This window comes from Triturus cristatus, chromosome 6, assembly GCF_964204655.1.
Source record: "Triturus cristatus chromosome 6, aTriCri1.1, whole genome shotgun sequence".
Taxonomy (NCBI): Eukaryota; Metazoa; Chordata; class Amphibia; order Caudata; family Salamandridae; genus Triturus; species Triturus cristatus.
The window spans coordinates 215,797,407-215,820,004 of record NC_140589.1 but is presented as its reverse complement, the minus strand read 5'-3'; the positions used below and the strand labels follow the sequence as shown (position 1 = coordinate 215,820,004).

Here is a 22,598-nt window from a genome sequence, read left to right as displayed (position 1 = left end):
TTATAGTTAGCTGGACATTCCACTCGTAAAAAACCATTGAAATTCTCCCGTTATAGTTAGTTCAGATAACTATAACTCGCGCAACCGCCACTCTATCACAAGGATGATGTCATCAGTGATGTCATGAGTGATGCCACTGACAATGTCATGAGTGATGTAATATGTGACATCATGAGCAGTGGATTGCGGGCGCGCGAGTTATAGTTATCTGAACTAACTATAACGGGGGAATTTCAATGGTTTTTTACGAGTGAATTGTCCAGCTAACTAGAACATGTGTGAAAACTATGGTTTTTTTAAGTGAATATTCTATATATATAATGTAGATTTTTTTTATATATATATATATATATATATATAATATATATATATATATATATATATCCACAAATTCTGTTTATTAACCAAACAAAACCAGAGCAGACTTCAAATGCGGAAAGTTTCTTCTTTATTTTCTTAGTCAGCCTTTCATAAAGCGTTTCAGTCGTTTTAGCGACCTTGATCACATGCTGTTACAGAGGGGTGTATCCCAGACAGACATTTTATTTTCTCGAGTCTGACTTGCACTAAAGACAGAGTCGTGACAACATCTCTCATTTGCTTTGATACTTTGTACCATCACACAATACATTGCATTTTGGTTACTCTAAATCATGTTTCAGGGTGAATAGTCTATCTCGCACTGAACCCTTTTTGTTGCCAGTTAGAGAATGCACGGAAATATTGCCAATCCATTACGAATGCATAGAATGCTTTTCCATTTCAACATTCTTTAACAAAAATGTATATATACTTGGTATGCTCACAGAAAATAATAAAAAATGGCGGTATCAACCACAATTCAGGGCAAGTGCCCATTGCACCCACTACTACAGTGTTTCTGTTAATTTCCTTTGCCATCCTTCCTCGCTTTACTAATATTTGCAACATAGCTTCACACTTGAATTTGTTTACATAACTGGGCTACTGCCCCAATCAGAGCACTTCATCTTTACCCCAACATTTGATGTTGTCAAATAATTTATGATTTTTGACTTGACGGGGCTTATTTTATATTTGTTTTATATGCAGTCGGTGTTCCTAAATGCTGCATTGCGCTCATCTAAGTGTTACCTCTTCCCCACCTACAGACAAGAATGAAATTCCTCATCAAAGTTCAGGCCATTCGGAGCCTTGCTGTCTAGTGTCAGAATACAGCTTGTTTCAAGTTCATGCAGTTTTCTAGTGCGGTCTCCCTCTCTTCTATCAGCTGGTACTGCGTCTATGACAAAATACCTGACTTTTGTTGGATCTTTCCGATGCACCACCTCCCAATGCCTGGCCACTGGGTATGACTGATCACCATTCACTATGGCTCTCCTGTGCTGCAGGATTATTTTGTGGACATGTAGCGTGGTACTACCCACATATTGTAGTCCACACGTGCAAATCAGCCGTATACTGCAAAGAGTTTTGCATAGGATCCTATAATCTTTTTCCTCCAAATGGAGTCGAGAAGGACATGGTGTCCTGGCCTGTGCTACAAGCTGTGCAGCGACTGCACTTTCTGAAGCCCGGAGGTGGTTTTAACAAGCTTTCTCCCTGTTCCATTTCTGGGCTAGTTTTTACAATTGCGTCCCTTGAAGATGGTGCTCTTCTGTAAGTGATGGGAGGGTGTCTGGGAAGTATCTTGCCTACTACAGGGTCAGCTTTTAACAGGTGCCAATTCCTGTTGCAAAGATCTCTCAATTTCCAGTGTTGAGTGTTTTAAGTGGTTAAAAACCTTAGCTGGGGTTTGACTTACCCCTCCCTTACTTCTCCCTTAGAGAATAGGATTGTTTCCTGTCTTTTTGTTTGCTGCCATGCGTGCCCTCTTCACCACTCTTTTACTATAGCCCCTCTAGAAAAATCTTTGACTCCTATCCTTCTGACATTTCATTAGTTCTATTTCAGTGCTACAGTTCCTGTTCGCTCGCAGCATTTCTCCGTATGATATGTTCACTTTGGTGTGATTTGGGTGAAAACTAGTGGCGTGCAGTATTGTGTTGCCTGCCGTTTCCCTTCTGTGGAGTCTAGTTTCTAACTCCCCTGCCTTGCACAAAAGCTTCGGTTTCCAAAAATGTTATATCACTCTTACTAAAGGTGTGAGTGAATTCTATATTTAGGTCATTGTCATTCAAAAGGTTCGTTAATTGTTCTGCAGACTCAGTGGTGCCCCTCAAAATTACAAGAAAATCATCTATGAATCTTGTCCACATGACCATGAGTCTATCCCACATTTGCGCATGTTTCTTGCGGAGCACTTGTTCCTTCCACCAGCCCACATGCAAGCATGTGTAACTGGAGGCAAAACAGGTGCCATCGCAGTCCCCCGCTGCTGATGATATAGCGCACCCCCAAACAAGAAGAAATTGTCCTCCAGGCATCTCTTTGCCATAGACATTAGCATCTGGGTGTGTTTGAGTGAGCCAACAGGTCTCTCCTGTAGAAGGTGTTGAATAGCTCTCAACCCATCAGTATGGGCTATGCTGGTATACAATGAGTGTTATTAGCACGTCATGTTCCATTGGTGTATCCTAAATCATTTTGAGGAAATCACCACTGTCCCTTACAAATGATGGTAAATTCGATGCATACAGTTTTAGGAAGAATTCAATATATTTGGAGGTATTTTCCATCATGCTCCCAATAGCTGATATGATAGGGCATCCAGGGGGGAAATTGGTATTTTTGTGTACTTTTGGAATTAAATATAAGACCGGTGCGCTTGGCTTGTCATTTTTGAGGAATTTCAATTCATCATCCGAGAGTAGTCCCACCATTCTCCACCATTCTAAGTCTTGTACAAACTCTGCCTGTGCCTTTATCATTGGCTCTGGCTTGCACTGTTTATAACAGTCCCTTTGCCCCAATTGGGAGCGTGCTTCTTGTAAGTACATATTGATTGGCCACAAAACAATGTTACCCCCTTTGTCAGAGTTTTGTACCACCACCACCACCTGTTATTTCTTTATTTGGACACCAAATCATAATATTTCCACTCACTGGCATTTTTCTTTTCTCCAATTTCACTGGCCCTTCTTTGGATTATTTTTAGGTCTTCAACGACTAATTCGTGGAATATGTCCATGTTATCCACACTGGTGTCAGGGTCGTCCTTGAGCACGGTCTAAAAGGTGTAACTGCTGCTTCCGCAATGTTGATGTTTTCTTCCCTAATAACATCCTGATTTGTGAGTTCTGTATCCGGATCATCGTTCCCCCAATTCTAGCCGTCGGAGGGTTCTTAAAATGCAGAGATCCGCAATAGTGGTGCCTCCTATCACTGTCATTTGTTGGCTCTGTTCAGTCCTTGTACTTGGGGGTTTCTCCATGGTGGTGTGAATTTTCAGGAGTTTTAATTTCCTAATAAATAGAAAAGTATCAATCCTGGCTTGTGGGTAGTTAAAAGTGTTTTTTGGGTAAAATGAAAGTCTGAGCTTTAAGATCTCCTCCTCAGATGTTGTTAGGGTGAAGTCTGATAGATTTATAATGGACTTCCCCTTGTCCGTTTCCTCATGTCTTTTTGGTATTTCTATTTTGTCTTCCTGTCTCTTTGTCCTTGCTATCTCCTACTGCACCTCCTCCTGTCGGCTTTTGAGACTTTGGTTTCCACGGTCTTAATGTCGCTGGTCGGTCCAATTCGACAGACCTGGTCATTTTCTTCCTTGAAATTGTGGCATCACCTTGCCCCTGGCCCTCTGACTGTATAGCTGGCTGGGTGCATAAGTCTACGAGTGGGTCCATGAGTGGCTATGTGAGTGACTGTATGGGTGTGTGAGTGGGTGTATGAGTGTCTTAATGGGTCTGTGAGTGTGAGCATAGGTCTCTGAGTGGGTGAGTGAATGGGTGCATGCATGAGTGTCTGAGTGGGTACCTGACTGGGAGGGAGAGTGTCTGGGTAGGCCCGTGAGTGGATGCATGTACCTTGACTGGGTGAGTGAGTGGCTGCTTGTATATCTGACTGAGTTTTTACAGAGGGTGTGTGAGCTTCTGAGTATGAGTGACTGACTGAGCCCATATGTCTCTGAGAGAGTCTGTGACCGTGTGGGAGTGACTTTATGGGTGTGTGAGAGGGTGTATGAGTGTCTGTGTGGATTTGTATGTGGGTGTATGAGGGTCGCAGTGGGTCTGTGATAACATATGTGTGTGTGTGTGGGTCTGTAAGTGGGTGCATAAGTCTCTGAGCCATTCTGTACATGGGTGCATGACTTGGAGTGAGTCTGTAAGTGAGTGCATGAGTATCTGAGTGGGTCTGTGAGCGGGTGCATGAATACCCAGTGGGTCTGTGAGCAGGTGTAAGAGTCTGAGTCAGTATGAGACTGTATGCATGAGTCTGAGTTGGTCTGTACATGGTTGCCTGATTCTCTGAGTGAGTCTGTAAATGGGTGCATGAGTAGCTGAGTGGGCATGTGACTGAATGTATAAGTGTGTGAGTGGGTACGTGAATGGGTGTAGAAGTGCCTGAGTCAGTTTGTGAGTTTGAGTGCATACATGAGTGAGACAGTAGCCGGTGAGTGTGCACACATACATATATTTTTTATATTTTTCCTGAATATTCGTGACGACATCGGTAGTCGCAACATCCCCGCTACGGTACGCAGGGAGGCCACGTTGGTGATCGCAATATCATCGCAAATATCGCACACAATTAAAAAAAATCTATTTTGGAGACATAACTTGTGTCACTAACACTTACATTTTTCAAACATGGGGTCAAAGTACTTCGACCCTGACCCCTTATGTTTGCTTTCACAGAAAATGTTAGCCCTGGGAACCATTCCCGATTGATAAAATGGCAGCTGCAACTTTCTGTTCAGGATGCATCCAGTCAATCACAGCTGTTAGCGCTTGCAGTCATGATTAATCGCAAAATCGTCACGAAATATCCATGGCCAGAGATTAACCCTGGGCGGATAACTGTGCTACGCTCGCGAAGTTTGCGTAGTTTGTGCTACCTCGCACTATGCGAATTGCACGTAACACAGTGTCAAATTGCGTAGCATAGTTGGCATTTTTTGCTCGCTCGCGGTCCTCAACGTCAAGTTGGCAACCGCGAGCGAGCAAAATGACATCCTGGCGAGACTTTTTCCTCGCTCGCGATCAGCAACATCAAGTTGCCGATCGCGAGCGTGGAAAATAAACCTCCCGGCGCAATTCTCAAAGTGGGGAGGTCAGGTTTCTCATTGCGAGCGGTCGCGACCGCTCGCGATGAGAAACTACCAGTCCGCGTTGAGAAAGCTGCCGCTCGAATCTACTCGAGCGGCAGAAAACAGCTCGCACTGTGCAAGATGCCGTTTTCAATGATTACAAAGTGCGGACAAGCATCCGGCACTGTGCAATCATTGCAAACAGCGCACTACGCAGCTCGCGTAGTGCTACGTGTATCTCGCGTATTGCGATTACGCAAACTACACCTAGGGTTACCAGAGATGCATGTATAATTTTCGGCTTAAATTTCTCAAACTACTTAACGGATTTGCACCAGATAACAAAAAGCACAATCTGTGTAACAACTTCTAACTGTTTGCCAAATCAGGTGTATTTCCATCCAGCGGTTCGGGCTGTAGGTTTGACAATGCATTCCTATGGGAATTAACATTCAAATGCACCCTTATTTTGCAACCCTATTTTTCAGTCCCCTCTTCACAGATCACCCCCAAACTTTCCTTGACACACATAACCTACTTTGGCCCTTTTGTTGGAAAGTTTCATGCAGCTTGGTCAAACAGCACCAAAGTTATAAGCAAGTCAAAAAATCTGTTTCCCATGGAAACTAGGTCCTAACTATCACTACCTACTGGCAACCGACAGTAGGTAGTATAGATAGACAGACAGATCCTCAAATCCACACGGACTCGAAGTCAACCTTTTTTATTCCTCACAATAACCAAGGGAGATAACCAAAATGATGAGTCAATAGGTTCTATGACCCCATCATTGCACATTTTACTGAGAATTTCCGTTAAATCTTCGCAGACCCTAAAATGCACATTCCTTAGCATGTACTTAACTGGGGAAGCACCACACTGTGGCTTAAGCTTGTGTTTGAACCCTGTGATCCTACCCAGTTTGTTACTCAACACCGCCTTGTACGTTGCAGCCCATTCATTATTGGTATCTGGAACTGGCTCATTTGGTCCGCCATCCGTAACCAAATATACTTCTACCTTCCTTCCTGGCCTCAACATAATGCAGAATAAACCTTTGTGGTACCAACCTAAAATGTTCAACCTCTTCTTGAACACATACACCTTGCCCAAAAAAATTATTACCTTAAACTTAATGTGACAACAAAATAACCTGTCAGTTAAATCCTTCTTCTATCATATGTCACAGGGTTTCTGTCCGGTGGCAACAGTTTCTTCTCACCACCACATGTTTGATGACATAACTTAACAGTGATCATAGTCATTCTTGCTCCAGACTCAATCAATAAATTTAACACCTTCCCGTCAACTAGGATGTTTTCATTGGGTCTACACAATTCCCCTCACCACCCTGCACCATCAGTACTACATCTTTTCCTCCGCTGAACTCTTAGTCGGAACTCTCACTACCTTTTCCATCGGGCACCGAGTTCACTTTATCCTTCTGAGATTGGCACACTTTAGCAAAATGTCCTACCTTCCCACATGCTTAACACTTCTATTTTTTTGCTGGGCAAGAACAAGCATTAAACGAATGACTCAAATAACCGCAGCTAAAGCAAATGATTTTTGATTGAAAAACCCTTCTCTCACATTTTCGTTTTTGGCAAACTTGTTAAACTGCCCTTTTGGTTTTGGATTTCCAAATTCTTTAGCAACAGCAACATCATTCTGTTCCTTACATGTCAGTTCCTTATACAACTTACAGGATAACTCTATTCTCTTTACTGTAACTATAGTTTCTATCAGTGTAGGATTCTTCAAATTAAATAACTTTTCATGAACCTTTATATCCCACCATAGCCCAACTGTCTGATCCTGGATAAGTGAAATTGCGAATTCACGGTCAACTGCAAGCATGCACAATGCTGCTACATAGTAATCTATGGATTGATCCTGGTGCTTTTCCCTACCATAAAACTTATGTATGTTTACTATCCGGTTGGGTTGGACATCAAACTGCTTTTCAAGTTTACGAATAGCTGATTGTTATTAATTGATATCTTCCTCTTCTTCAACTATCTTGTATGGTGGTAAGTGTTCATATATTGAGTGACCTTCAAAACCCAAACTATGTTGGAAGAGAAACCTTTTCCTCTCAGGACAATACCTATTGTCTCCGAGAGCACCAAGATATTGAGTGAAAGCTCTATACAAATTTCTCCATGGAATGGGTGGTTCACCCGGTGACTGGAGAAGGGAGGTAGGACATTGATGCTCTGCATGTTCATGTACATACCGTAGTTGTGGTGAATAGAAACGTTTCCACTCCCTCAAAAATACATAATCATATTCTCACTTTTACAAAGATTTGTACCATACATATGGTTGAATGAGACCACCAAAAAAACAACCAAATTGTAAATGACCAACCGAGACGTTACTGTGTGTTCGTATAGCACACACAACTAGCTAACTGTGACTGTTTCACTTAACACACTTAAACCAAATGGAATAGCCTGTGAAGGCTGACAAGACTGGCAAAACCTAAAAAATACATCTAGAACTGCACTGCATCTGTTGACAATTACAGTGAGATGCATGGAAAAAGTTTCCAAACCGATGGTACACAGCAACAATGTGTGCATATCACAAGTGATTACAGTTCCTTGTTTGCCATATGATGTGTGCATTTCACAGTGGTAGGAAAACTGGTAATAAGCCTAAAATATGGGTGCACATCACAACTGATGCTGACTGTCACAGTAATGGAGACCGCTCTCACAGAAACTTGGGACATGCCTGATTGCATGCGTATCACATCTATCGTCGATGATATTGCGCATCCACTTCACAATACCGTGATGTGTGTGGATCACAGTTACAAATACCTCAAACCAAGATGGCCTACAATGTGCGTCTTACGCTTCTGGACAGAACTATACAGCTTTGTTTCAAGACGTATGCAGTGCCCGTGGATGCCGGTGTCGCCACGTGCTGGCTGAAAACGCAGCTGGCTCACACCCTGGCAAAACACTGACCATGAGTTGGACAGTGCGCCTGGCTCAGGGAAATGCACACTGTTCACGGGCCCGAATGTGCGCAGCACACAGACGGGTAGGCCTCTCGCGCTGCCCTGACAGTTCGGCTGCACTGCACTAAATATTTCTGGACATATAGGACATCGGGCTCCGTTTTGACAATAGCCCATGCACAAACCGGCACCTTGTACAAACAGTATGGTATATATGCCAATACTGGCCTGAAAGTTCTCCGAAAGAAGGTCCTCAACAGCTCCTGTGACAGCTACCAGCAATGCTTATATTCATGTTGTTGTAGATGCAGCAGATACACAGGTCCTTGACTGTGGCCACCTTGTTGCCAACTTTATGGTAATGAAAGAATAATACAACAATTGGAGTAGATAGAACTTGTTGTTTTTTGGCCACAGTCTCAGCAACCTCCAGTGTGCACCTCAAGTCTCCAAATTATTCAGAAAAGAGCCTTCCCTTGATTATGTTTCACCCTGCATTCCACACCCTCTAGCAATGGAACATAGAACGTGGAATGCAGTGTGAAAGACACATCACAGAATGTCTGGAACAGTGTAACACTAGTTATTCTTCGATATATCCCCTTTAACATTTTGTCAGTATCGCCTGGCATCATTTTCAATTACATCCATGATATGGCTACTATGCTCTGACAATGGGGGTTTGCCTGCCTCCGGGGTCTTGTTGGTTTATCATATGTTAAACATCTCATTAAGAATTTAATCAGGAATTCTTAGTCTGTTGGGCCCCAACTGAGAATGGGCCACTAATAGCTCATATGGAAAATGTACTCGCTACAGGGGAAAGGGGAATTTGGGAGGATGCACCAGGGAGTGCCTGTAACCTAGAAGTAAGGTCTAAACTGCAGCTGGAAAAAACTGGAAAAGCCCTACAGGTAGGAATTGGCTAAGAGGTGGGACAAGAACAGGGTCGGATCTGAAGGCTGAATTGAACTGGAATCTTAAACCTCACGACAAATAAGGTCATACCTGCAGTGGGAAAAACAAAAGAGAATAAACTGATAAACAAAAAAAAACTTCTTATTATAATGGATGGGTATTGAAATGAATAGTGCAGAAGCAATAGAAAGTAGAATTAATGAAAAAGGTATGCTATACGAAAAATAATCTATATCAATTCAAATCTATCATGATAAATCGTGTAGCAGTTTATCACTGAGTCTTGGGAGACACTCCGCTCTTCTTGTAGAAGAAGAGCATATAGAAAGTGCAAAACAAGGTTTATCACATTAACAATATAAGTGAACATGACCTGGGCAGGAGGAACAGGTACCTGGAGCTCTGCCTGAAGAGAAAAGGCTGCACAGGGAAACAAGGAAACAAGAAGTGAGCAACTGAAACTAAGTATAATTCAGAGATGGGTGAAAGTCTGCAAAGTCTGCATGTTTTTAGATCTAAGTTTCAGAAAATGATAGGACAAATAGGCCTATCCCTCCTCAAAGCTTGAAGAAGGTTAGACCAACATGGAGTAGATTGCATCATTGTGGTACACTGAAAAGCAGGAATTCTGTGACAAATGGTGGAAGGTTTGCAGTGTATCATGGAGTTTTCTGTAGTACACAGTCAGGGCCCCGCAGCATCTTCAGGACATCACCTGGTGGCAGAAGGCCAGAACTTTGGCTCAATGTTAGGCGACATCTGCTACAAAATCAACCATTTACTAGAGAATCATCAGAACGTTACTTCAGGAAAGACCCACAGAACCCTTTCTGTAGTTCCCATTATACGAATTTCCACCATGGGACAATGTTTAGATTCATTGGTGCCTGTCTCAAAGATGTCTCAGGAGAAAGCATTTCTGATTTTGCTGTGATTAGGATTGAGAAGAGTGAACACAATATTGCATGTTTTTTGCTTTAATTATTATCTTAGTGAGTGTTACCGATTTACACAGAAAACTTGTCTGTGAAAATGTTGCTCAATTTATAAAATTGCATCTTTTTACAGATCCCGCACCTCAAGAATACACTATTGATATCGAGTTAACTCTTGTGAGTTCAAGCTTCTTAAGTGCTTTCCGAACATTTGTAAAGGAACTGCCACTGCCTATTGAGGCAACGATGAATGGAACACATTTAAATATCACAAGCCTAGAGGTGACCGCAGGTAAGTGACTAAATATTGTCTTTCCACTTCATGTAAATATTCAATTTTGAATAAATTGTGTTTTTTCCATACCTGTGCATGAATAGCAGGCAGAGTCATGTGTTGAGGAAATTATTTTCTTGAATGTATTAGGCCAAGTGAAGTCAAATTGAAACCTAGATCTGAGGCTATCAACTATCCAAAGGCCCATCATTCACATGCTCTATCCCTAACTCCTTGCTTTGGAAAATATCTGATACCCCCTATGTCAGCCACTTAGTGGGCTTCGTCAGGTGGACTGTGTGAATGGTGGCTTGGTAGGCCAGCCAATACAGGAGACGGTTGTCTTGCTTCATAGAGCTAGAGCCTAAATTAGCTAAACCCCTGATACAGGAAGAAGGTTCTGACTCATTAACTAATGGCAGCATGATTAGGAAAGGATGCTTTAAAATCTTCACCATTACTCCACCTGACCACTCCTGCTTTTGCACTTACCTTCACTCTTGCCCACAGTATCCAATATGTCTCCTGACAATGACCGTAATACAAGACCTGTAACTATGATGAATTAGTCCATGACAGCCAGTGGTTGGGGTCAGTACTTGAAATATTCTGTGCACCTAATTGCTAATTCAGAAAGAAGAAGCTGGCTACATTTCTTAAATAAAATACATCTAGATTGTGCTCTTCATTTAAAGATTGAGTTCTGCTCAACAGGGGCAGTTTCATCACCTGATAAAACCAAAAAGAGAAAATCCAGCTATAGAGGAATCCTGAATGAATTTAGCTCTCTGGGGAACATATAGAAGGGACCATCTCTCTTGCAAAACATAAGGATGATTCTTGGGGTTATCTAACCAGATATTGATGGATCCACATGTTGTATGAAAGCCATATTTGTAGGCTCGGCGTCTCAAGCATCTGTAACCCATTTGATGATTATGGCACAGGATTTAAAAACGTTATCACTCACTCACATGGACTGCATCTTGCTATCCACCAGCAAAAAGTCATGAACCAGAAACTATATGTCTGGATATAATTCTAACCACAAGACAATTCTTGACACAATCGTATTTAGTTAATAGTTATACTACGAAGGAGATTAATGGTGACATGATGAGCTTCACAGTTACATGTTGGAGAAATTGCTGAAAAGATGGACCTAATGGAAGAAATTCAAGTAATTCAAAGAGAATCAAGCTTTGCCCATCATCAGGCAAGAGAGGTCAACCAATAAACTCTAGTAAACCTTTTTCATTGCTGTACTGTTGAGAACATCTTTAACATAGAAAATAACTTTGATAGGACAAAATTAGTCAAAGCGAACCAATTAGTGAAACAGGAAGCTGGTGGTCTACATAGACCATTTCAAATCCAATTTGTTCTTCGTGGAATGAGAGAGAAAAAACCTCTCTTCCTATTTGGTTTTGTTAGAGCAGAGCGGAGTCGAGAGGGAAGATAATGGTAAGCAGCTGAGTTGACACCTAGATATAATAGCCCTCATGCCCATAAGCATAACATGACTAGAATACATGAGTATGACCACAAATGATGAAGATGATTTGTCTAGTTTTTTGAATTGTTAAGGTAGTGTTTTTCAGGAGTTTAGGTATGTATGTGCATTCAGGACATAGTGGTGTCACCTGGAGAGAAGGGAGTCGTGATCGGGGATTATGTTGAGCGAAGAGAGCAAGCCAGGGGTAAATACAAAAAGACCAAGGAAAATGTGTCCTCTTCAAAAACAAGTGTCAAATAAAATGCTTGCTGTCGCTCTCAAGACAATAAAAAGATGACTGACTTATGAACAATCTGCTGAACCAGAGAAGAGGGAAACCGCATTATAAAATCTAATGGATACCAGTGAAGACACTATTCTGTGCCAACAGATGAGTTTTCTCTCTGGATTTCAATGGCTGTGGAAATCAGCCTGGGTGAGAATATCACTTACATGGGAGATTGCAATTCTGATTAACAAGGATTTAGATAGGATCTTTATGAGACATACAAGTGATTCATGGCAAGATGATCTGTCTTTAAGTTAGAGAATGGATATTGCCATTCCTTGGTTGTGGCCAGTTTTATTGGTCAAAATGTAGACAACCCCTCACGATATCCTGTCTGACTGCTATAAATGGAACTTTGGCTTTGCTGGTAATTGAACACACAATTTTAAATGGTGGATTTTTGTGCAAGGAGCTGCAGTCTAACTACACCTAAAACCAATATTTTTATATCTCCCCTATAGAAACATTCATTTCAACAAATGGGTTGCATCTAAAACACTACGAGGAACCTAGGTATATATTTCATTTGTCTCTCTATTATCCACACTCCTGCTTTGATTATTTTAAAATTCGCTAATAGCGAAGTGGTCCAAATAGCTCAATGACATATCACTGAGGTTTCTGTCAATGTTGATGCTAATAATTATCAGAAGTATAAAGGTGGGGAATGCAATGACTCCACGGACATGCAAAAATAAATCACTGCATCATACTCAAAGCAGAAAATGGATTGTTCCACATATTTGTCTGTCTAATCTAATCTAAGCTGATGCATGCACATTGAGGGGCAATTCTAAAGTGTAATAGCCAGAACATGCTCAGTAAGTCAGGACAACTGCAACAGCCGAGGAGCAGCGAAGATGCCTGAAGAACTAAATTATAGCCTACCAGATGGAGCTTATACGTATACTTTAGAGTTGGGGAAGCCCTTTTGAGACCACAAGTGTAAAGTATTATGAACTGTCAGAATGCTGTGGATAACTGATTACATTACAAACCAAGGAAAAATCAGGTAAATGACAAGGAGAGTTATCAGATAAGAATTATATACAGACTTTCATAGGGTTTTTTTATCCAAGCTGTACAAGTCTCATAGTATTTTTCAGCAGAGCTTTCTGGATATGTATTCTAGCACTTTAAAACTATGTGAATTAACTTAGATCATAATGATCCAGGCTAGAACAGGAATTCCATCAGTTTTATAAAGTGTTGAGTGATATAGGTTGCCCTGCTGCTGGTCTTACATCATTGTCTGAAAAAATAAATAAAGCACTAGCACATATATGGAGAAATAATTTTATTCCTAAATTGTCACAGTAGATCCATTCATTTCATAGGCTTTCATTACGAATGTCCCGTTAATTGGAGTGAGAATTATCGCACTTGATAAATTTCTACTCGGCAGAGCTATATTTTATAGGGTGTGATCAATACCATTCAATTACAAGTTTATAGAGAAGAGTATGCAGATTTTGCTTCTTACTGCACCAAAATCGCCATGATCCGGTAAATACCAGGCATTTTCCTCTGTGCATATCGGTATGTTTGACCTGCCAATACTTAAGTGAAAACTCATAAAAGCGATAGGTGTGCTAACAACAGATATTACACACATTGCAATCAACCAGGCTTCACTGGTGCTGTCTCTTTGCCACTAATTAGTATAAATAAATACCGTTCAATGGTATTGGCATATGCCAACATGTATTGTGACTCGGCCCAGCACGACGAGATAGCCACTGTTGGTGCATTGCACTAAAACAGAAATATACAAAAACTGATTTATGACATAAAAATAAGACCTATTAGTACATCTTACAAAATGATCACAATTTATAACTCAAATAAAGAACATAGCTTGCTAACGGAGAGTATCACTATTAGAATAAAATTCTTTGATAAAGAAGCTTGCATTTTCCAAAAATGTAGAATACAGGCAATCTGAATTTAATATCCATACCCATAGTACTAAAAACTAAATAACTAATATAAACATTTGATTATCATGAAAATGTAGGAATCCCTTCGACTTTAAATAATTTGTTGAAAAGTATACCATTTAGCGAGACGATGATCAGTCATAATGCAAAAATAATCTGTTAAAAATGACAGTGACTTGAACAAGTACCGACAAGATTTGCATGTTGTGAAAAGATTCTATTTCAAGGTTCATGAAATTTTAATATGTTTTTACAAAAAAAAACTTTTACGTTTGGAATAACATGAAGAAAGAATAACAATAGTGAGTTTTAGCTAATTAACCTGACCAACAAAACTTTTGAAGATAATTACTTTATAGTAGATGAAGCAACCTACCTCATCAGCGGGTAATATAGCCCATTTGTTCCTATAGTATTAGTTACTATAACTTGTAATAGAGTCCTGACTAAAGTGTTCTTTCATAGCCTGTGTTTGATCTAGACCTATATGTTAAATGCCAAGGTTGCTGATTGACATCTGCCCATCACAGAGAAGTGGTTCAAATAAGGAGTCCAGCAGGAGGGGAAAGAGGTATTAAAAGGATTACTGACTCTTGTGTCTGGTTTAAGGCAGCTTGGTTGAAAAGGCTCACATTTTGTCAATGCATCTGGCCTTCATTATTTCACAACGCTTTTCATAAATTTCCAGGAAATAGTAATCAAACATTCAGATGTCCACAATACAGGGAGAATGCAAACCATGGTCATATGCGTTTGACTACTCTAATTTGGCTACATTTTGGTGCCATATTTTTAGCTTTCTTAATACTGCTGTAGAGACTAATATCCATGGTGTGATTTCCCCACTGATATCAATTGTCAATTCACCCAAAATAACTTTGGCCCCAATTAGGATGGCGATCAGACTTTCGTCCGCCCGCCACCCTATCATAGACGGGACAACCCGACAGGCTGTCGGTGGTCCCACACGAGGCATTACGATGCGACTGCTACCAGAGGCGGTCGCAATGTCTATTTTTTGCATTGCGGCGGGTGCTGCTGGCTGCAGCACCCAACGCAATGCAAAAATGGGACACTTTACACATCCCTGCACTATGTGGCAGACACCATGCGGTGCCTGCCACATGGTGCAGTGATATGTAGGGGGGCACCATAGGTGCCCTCCAGTGCCCACAGCTTAGGGAGAAGGGGGGCCCGCTATGGGCCCACAAAGTCCCTTTCCACCTGCCTGTTCTTGGTGAGTTAACCTCCATGAACAGGCGGGAGGAAAGGCACATCGTAATCCCTATGGCGGTGCTTGGTATACACCACCACAATTGTAGGGACTACGAGCCCCTCAGCCACACCGATGGGCTCAAGGAGCATGTCAGATTCGTGGTGGTTGGTTTTTCCGACCGCCAACACATCGCATGCCATCGTAATGTGGCGGGTGGTGATTCAGTCACTGATGGCAGTGGGACTGTCACTGAGGGCTGTCGGTGGCGGTCTCAGAGCCATCGTAATTGGGCCCTTTGTGTATAGTTGAACAATGTCTTAGGTTTACATCCTATAACATGGTGTGAGAGATGGGGTTGCTGGTTGACTGGGATGTGAGCCCTGGTCAAGCAACAGCCACAGTCCCTTGCAGGGTGAACCCCAAAAAATCACTGAATTAACCTGTGCTTAACCCTTAGGTAGCTTAGCACAAAAATCAGTCAGGCTCAACTGATAGGCAATGTGTAAAGTATTTATGCAGCACACAAGCAGTAATGAAGTGAAATCACAGAAAAATCCTAAACCAACTTAGAAAAAGAAAGTAAAATGCAATAAAATGTTTGACAGGAATACAACACAAATCCAACAAGTTGAACCAGAGTTATAAATGTTTAAAGATTTTAGTGAAATAGTGCCAAGAAGCACAAGGCACCAACCGCGGCTATATGGTCACGCTGGATCCGGTCACAATGGCACTTTCAGACCTACCTAAATGAAGCCCAGTTCAGCTACAGTACATGCTAAGAGTCCCGTTCACGATGAAGGAGACTGAGAGGAGCAGGGAGAGTGTTGCGTAAGACTGTTGGCATAGGGCAAAGGCCAGGCGTTGCGGGTGGCATTGTTGGAGCTTTGCATTGGTAGTCCCCTGCTAGTGGTCGATGCTGTAGCACGAAGAAGCATCTGCCAGAGCTACCTGTGGAATAAGAATGCAATGGTAGGGGTCTCAGAGTGATCAGACCATTCCGCAGTCGCGAAGAGCCCAACATCTGACATACAGCTCTCTGAGCCACACCAAGAGTCCAGGACCGGAGAGGCAGCCTTTGGGGATCAGAAACCCATTTCAGCTGGGCCCAGACACTGTTGCAGAATGTTAAAGTTTATTTGAAACATTCCAACATCCCCGAAAATTACCAACAGGCAGACCAAAGTGTCCCTTTGTTTGATGATGCGGCATTCGTTTAGAGGCCTACTGTGAACTCACTATGCCACAATTGCCCCTTTACCAATTGCAGGAGTAAGTGGTGCCAATAAAGGGTTTGATTCTGCTTGTATATTGCTAGTTGGATAAATGTCTCTGATTTCCTAGCTCGTGGTGAAGTTTGGGAGAGTGCAATGAAGATGGTGGCTGTAAGAATGGAGAATAGAAGAGTGCAGTCTGGAGAAAAGGCTGGGGATCCGTCAGGATCTTGTGTATTAGAATTTGGCACATTGCCTATGCACTTCATGACACCGGCATCCGCGACAAGGCCCTGGACTGGACCCACTCCTTCCTCACTTGTCGAACACAGCGAGTCAGACTACCTCCGATCCTCTCCAAACCCACGGAGATCAGCTATGGAGTACCCCAGGGCTCATCCCTGAGCCCCACCGTCTTCAACGTCTACATGACTCTACTCGTGGCCATCGTCAGGACCTACAGACTCAACATTGTCTCCTACACCAGTGACACCCAACTGATCCTCTCCCTCACCAACGAACCCACAACAGCAAGAAACTACTTCCACAGCAGGACGAAGGCCGTTGCCACCTGGATGAAAAACAGTTGCCTCAAACTCAACTCGTACAAGATCCAAGTCTTCATCCTGGGACCCACCCCATTGGCTTGGGACGACTCCTGGTGGCCCGCCGCATTGGGAACCCCCTCACCCTCTTGGATCACGCACGAAACCTCGGCATCATACTGGACTCCTCGCTCACAATGAACTGTCAGATCAATGCATTCTCCTCATCATGCTTCCACATGCTTCGCCTGCTTTGAAAGAAATTCAGATTGATCCCCACCGAATCCAGAAAAACAGACCCCCCACGCACTCATCAGGAGTAGACTCGAATACGGGAGCGCACTCTATCGCCCGTGGCACCCAGAAACTCTTCAGGAAACTACAGAACATTCAAAATGCCACAGTCAGACTGGTCCTTGATATCCCCCACTGCAGCCACATCACTGAACACCTCCAAGAACTCCACTGGTTCCCAGTCAACAAAAGAATCACTTTCAGGCTCCTCACACAAGCCTACAAGCCCTCCACCATACCTGAACCACCTCCTCTCATTCCACGTACCCACCAGACACTTCCGCTTCACCCAACTGACCCTGGTCACCGTTCCTCGGATCCACAAGACCAGAGCCTGAGGGAGATCCTTCTCCTACCTCACCCCCCAAGACCTGGAACTACCTGCCTGTCCACCTCAGACAATCCCTGTCGCTGACCCAATTCAGGAAGGATCTCAAGACCTGGCTCATAGGCTGAACCCCAGTGCACAGACCGAGGCCCTCACGGGTGAGTAGCCACGCTTTACAAATCCTGATTGATTGATTGATTTCCTTCAGATTCATTGGGTCCAACAGGAGGTTCATGTATGAAAGCATGGTATGACCTAAGTTGAAGGAGAAATATTTGCAATTCTCCACAAATAGAAGACTTTAGAAATTCATAATTTTCTCTCCATTCAACCTGTGATGGTTAGTAGGCTGACTGTATATTTCCAGACCAGTCTGGCAGTCACCACCTCTTTTATGGTTTAATGTCTTTTGCTCCAAAATCTAAATTAAATATGAAAAATAAAGGCAGGTGAACCTTTCATCGTTTAAATCTCCCATCTGCCTTGAGTTGACTGCTTCAGTAAGTTGAAGTATTCTGCAGTGACTCACCTTGCTTGATAAAGTCATCAAAAGAAGGACTGGAAAGTTATAAGATGCAAATATCAAGACTTGACTCTTTCTAGACAAAACTTCTTATCAACATGGGGAAGATTACTTCAACATGAATGTCCTACTTTAGGGGCAGCAGTGAAAAGTGTCTCTGTACAATTCAAAGGTTCAAGACATTAACTTTTTATTTCCTTAACTTTTATGGTCCTTTGTCAAATTTCCAAAGCAGCACAAAGTTTTGGTTGCAGGAGTCAATCAATGTTTTATGATGCTTAAGAATAGCCAATCATCGAACTAAAGGCCTACTAGCCTTAGCAACACTTGTCTACCTGCTTCAAGATCAGAGGTCCCCATATTGATTTTTTGTGTTATTGTTATGTTTACATTTCCCAGCTATGTCTTTACTCAAAGACCCTCTAAAAAGAAAATAACCTCATAGACAGAGCCATCAAGCATGGTGAAGGTAATAGGCAAAGCAACAAAATGAAAGATTTTTATGAAAATATGGTCCACTTAAGCAAAGCCTTGTATTGTCAGAAAATTATGAAGCATTAGATTGAATACTAGAAGCTGTTACTTATAGCTCATGGATGCTAGGAGACTGTATAAAAGACAAGTTAATATTATTTACAAATGTCTGTACAGCACTGCTTTTTTGCTCAAATCTCAGATAAGACTGTGTAACAAATAATGACCAGTTTTCACTGTTAATTCTTTGGCTTGTAGTCTTGCTTTTATAATAGATGCCACTACATGCCCCAGAATCCAAAGAAACAAGAGAACTAGATGAATTCACTCCTTACGTTGCAAATGAATGACAACGCTTGGCGAGGGCTATAGAAATAAGGAACAACTAATTATATGTACAAATGTACCCCACAATGAAACCTTAAAAAGGATATTGCAAGTCACCTTGGTGTTCCATAGCTTCACAAAGGCCTCCAGCCAGCAGCCTCATGTCTTTATATGGTCAGGGAACTCTTCTGAGACTTTCAATATCCTTATAATGTGCAGTTGGGGTTACACTGTCCTATATATCTGATGTATTATTTATATAAATTGCATATATGATAGAAAATCGTACATTTGCCATATAAAGTTTCTAAACACACGATAGGCAAGGACTACAGAATATTATAATACACTGTTCATTCAGCATTAAATTAACTCTTTCGCAAAGGAATTCTATAAACTTGAAACATCATCAACCTGTACAAAAAGAATTTGGGAGACTTGAAATTTCACATTTTCAATCACTACTGCTAATAAACATGTTTAGCTTTATTGCTGGTTGGACAACAGGAAATCCTCGGCTGCTGCTGAAGGGTGACACTAATCCTTGGTGTAAGAAATTGGATTATTGATTGTGGGGGGGGGGGGGTAGCTCCATTCAGGCAACAACCACAATCCGTGTCAGGGGGAACCACGGAAGTCACTAAATTAACCTGTGCTTAATCCTATGGTAGCTTGGCACAGCCCAGTCCAGCTTAACTTAGAAGCAATTTGTGAAGTATTTATGCAGCACACCAACCAGAATTAAGTGGAAACAAAACACAAGAAAAATCCTAAAATAATTTAGAAACCTAGAGAAAGTGTTAAAAAATAAAATGATACCTGAACAACAAAAATCCAATCAGTAGAATGGGACATATTCAATTGTAACTTTATTTATTGAAAATAGAGCCTAAAAGCACAAAGCACCACTCACAGGCATCTGGTCACGCTAGACCAGAGGAATATCACAAGTTCAGGCCAACCTGGATGGAGCGTGGACCTGATACAGGGACCGGGTTAGTCCCTTTGAAAAGTTATCTTAAAAGTCCAGAAGAAAGAGTTCTGTTCGCGTTGGAGGAGGCCGCTAGGAAGAGGCTGGGCTTCACAAACGTTTGTTGCTATAGCATAAAGAGCTGGTCAGGTGTTGTGTACGTACTTCACTGTAGCTACGTTTTGGCGTTGCAGGCAATTTTTGCTGCAGCGTGAAGTGCAGGTCTCCAATTGCTGGTCACTGTGGATAGTTGTTTCTGACATGAAGAGCAGGTTTCAACAGAGCTTTGCATTGGTGGTCGTCCTAGGCAGCAGAGTTTCAGCAGGAACGGGCAAGCTTTCATTCTTGAGTAACCCAAACTATGGGATTTTCACCTTCCCTTCACGAGGAATATATCTGATGCCAGCCAAGGGTCCAGGACTTGGGCACCTCTTGGGCATCAGAGCTCCCTCCAGCAGAGACTAGCAGCAGGACTTAGGCAGGTCCAGGCGGGTCCACTTGCAGCAGGTCAGGCGGACAATTGCCAAGTGCTTCTAAAGCTTGTTGTTTCTCTATAGCTCACATAGATCAACCAACTGTCCCTTGGAGTCACTCTTGGTAGCCTGGGATGAAGGCAAGCAAGTCAAATCTTCCTTCTCAAACAGCAAGGCAGTCCTTCAAGCAGCAGGGCAGTTATCTGCCATCAGGGCAGTCCTTCTGTAACTTTCACAGGTCCAGGAGTGTTCTAATGAGTGGCTCTGCAGGTCCAATATTTATACCTGTGCCAGCATGTGTGTGGCCTTTGTGGGGTGGGGCTCGCTTTTCTATGCCCACATCTAGTTCTGGAAAGTTCTTCTCTTCCCCTGTAGAGGCTCCAAACTGTCTGGGTGGCAAAAGGCAGGGAAGACCTTGTCAGGTACTTTTATGTGTGCAGAAGACCAAACCCTTTGAAGTAGAAGTAGGACTGGGTACTGCCCCTCCCCAGTCATCCTGCAATGATGGCTGGTCCTGTTGACATCTAAGCCCCCCTTTGTGTTACTGTTTGGAAGCAATGCACAAACCCCAACAGCAGATCCATTCAAACGCATGTGACCTAGGACACTGGCAGAAGGGACAGATGGTTGGGACAAGAAAATGCCAGTTTTGTAAAGTGGTATTTTCAGAATTGTAATATAAAATCAGAATTCACCATTAAAGAGGATTTTAAGTTACAAATAATAGGAGTATAAACCGCATATCTCTACCTGTTCCCAATCTAAAGAAAGCCCTTATCAAATGGAAGATGGTACCCCAGTACTAGTCAATGTGAGAGATGAGGCTTACAACAGTGAAAAACAACTTCAGAAGTTTTCCCTTGTTAGGACATGTAAAACTTAAGTACACATGCCCTACTTTTTAAATATAATGCACCCTGCCCTATAGGCCTTTGGGGCTTACCTTAGGAGTGGCTTATCAATATTAAAAAGGAAGGTTTAGGACGGGCAAAAGGTTGCTTTTGCAAGGTTGAAATGACAGTTTAAACCCCACACCCAAGCCCGCCTGAGATATGTTTAAAGGGCTACTTAAGTGGTTGGCACAATGAGTGCCGCAGGCCTACTGTTAGCATTTCATTTACAGACCTTGGGCACATGTAGTACCACTTTACTAAGGACTTGCAAGTAAATTAAGTGTGCCAGTTGGGTGTAAGGGAATTTCACCATCCTTTAAGGAGAGAGCACAAGCACTTTAGCACTGGTTAGCAGTGATAAAGTGCACACAGTGCTAAAGACAACAAAAGCGTATTTAGTAAACCGTAAGGGTGAAGGAAAGCGGTATGGGGAAATACCACGCCAAGGCTGTCGGGGCTCACACTGGATAATAGACCGAGCCAAAGTAAAGGTGCTAGGGCCCGAAACTTAGAAGCCTAAAGAGGATGGTGGGATAGATGCTTCTAATATTATGATCAAGGTAGAAGGCAGTGAAAAAGTGAAAGGATAAGGTACAACCAATCAAAGCACTGGCAGCTCAGAATAATTCTCTATGCAGGTCAAAAACTAGATGCAGGAGAGTGCCATCCAAAGCAGGATCTGAAAATCCATTGAGTGATGAGCAAGGTGCAGACCCAAATGCCCCAATATCTATATATGATAAAGCATTGGTAATAATAAGTCTGTCCGACAAAGCTGTCAGTAAAAAGAACTAAAAATGTAGTTCATAAAAAGTTCCAAATAACCGAACATTTCAAGGTAAATGTTAGAAATATATTTATGAATGAATGCCGTGGTTTTATTCTCACTGGCAGTGAAGAGAGAAAGCGTGGATTGCTCGGGGGTGAAAGTCCATAGACTGAGGCACACGGTGATGGGGCAAAATGTAGACCCCAGATCCTACTGGGTGTGAAAAACGTATTAGACTAGGAACAATGTTGGTTATTCACATTAAAGGACATGAAATCCACACAGATATTCTATTTGGGTAAATTGTAAGACAAAAAAAGTGAACACTTACAAACCAAAACAAGTCTGGCAATGGGCTTCAAGGGCATGTTTTCAAGGGTTTCCTCACCATGGTGAGGAGGGCAAGGCCTAACCCTGCTGTCAGTCTTCTCTGGGAGATGCACTCTCACAATATTTCATATTCAAATAGTACTCTTGTTTATATAGCTCCTAAAAGCTGTACAAATATAGGTCTGGATTGCAATGTTCTTGTGCATATTGGGTTATCTGAAATGAAGCAGTGTGCAAATCCACAATTTAT

General features: G+C 42.2%; 1 protein-coding gene across 6 annotated transcripts in view; it reads left to right on the top strand.

Annotated features, from left to right (window-relative positions):
- The window catches only part of LOC146816667 (adhesion G protein-coupled receptor F5-like), a 531,046-nt gene that overhangs the window by 240,090 nt on the left and 268,358 nt on the right, over positions 1-22,598 (top strand). For all 6 annotated transcript variants that reach the window (XR_014962931.1, XM_085610566.1, XM_085610564.1 and 3 more), the window contains exon 4: positions 10,128-10,286. Coding sequence is in view for 5 of the 6 variants with exons in the window: in XM_085610566.1 (XP_085466692.1) it covers positions 10,128-10,286 (159 nt within the window). In the remaining variant the exon portion in view is untranslated. The remainder of the gene's footprint in view (positions 1-10,127; positions 10,287-22,598) is intronic.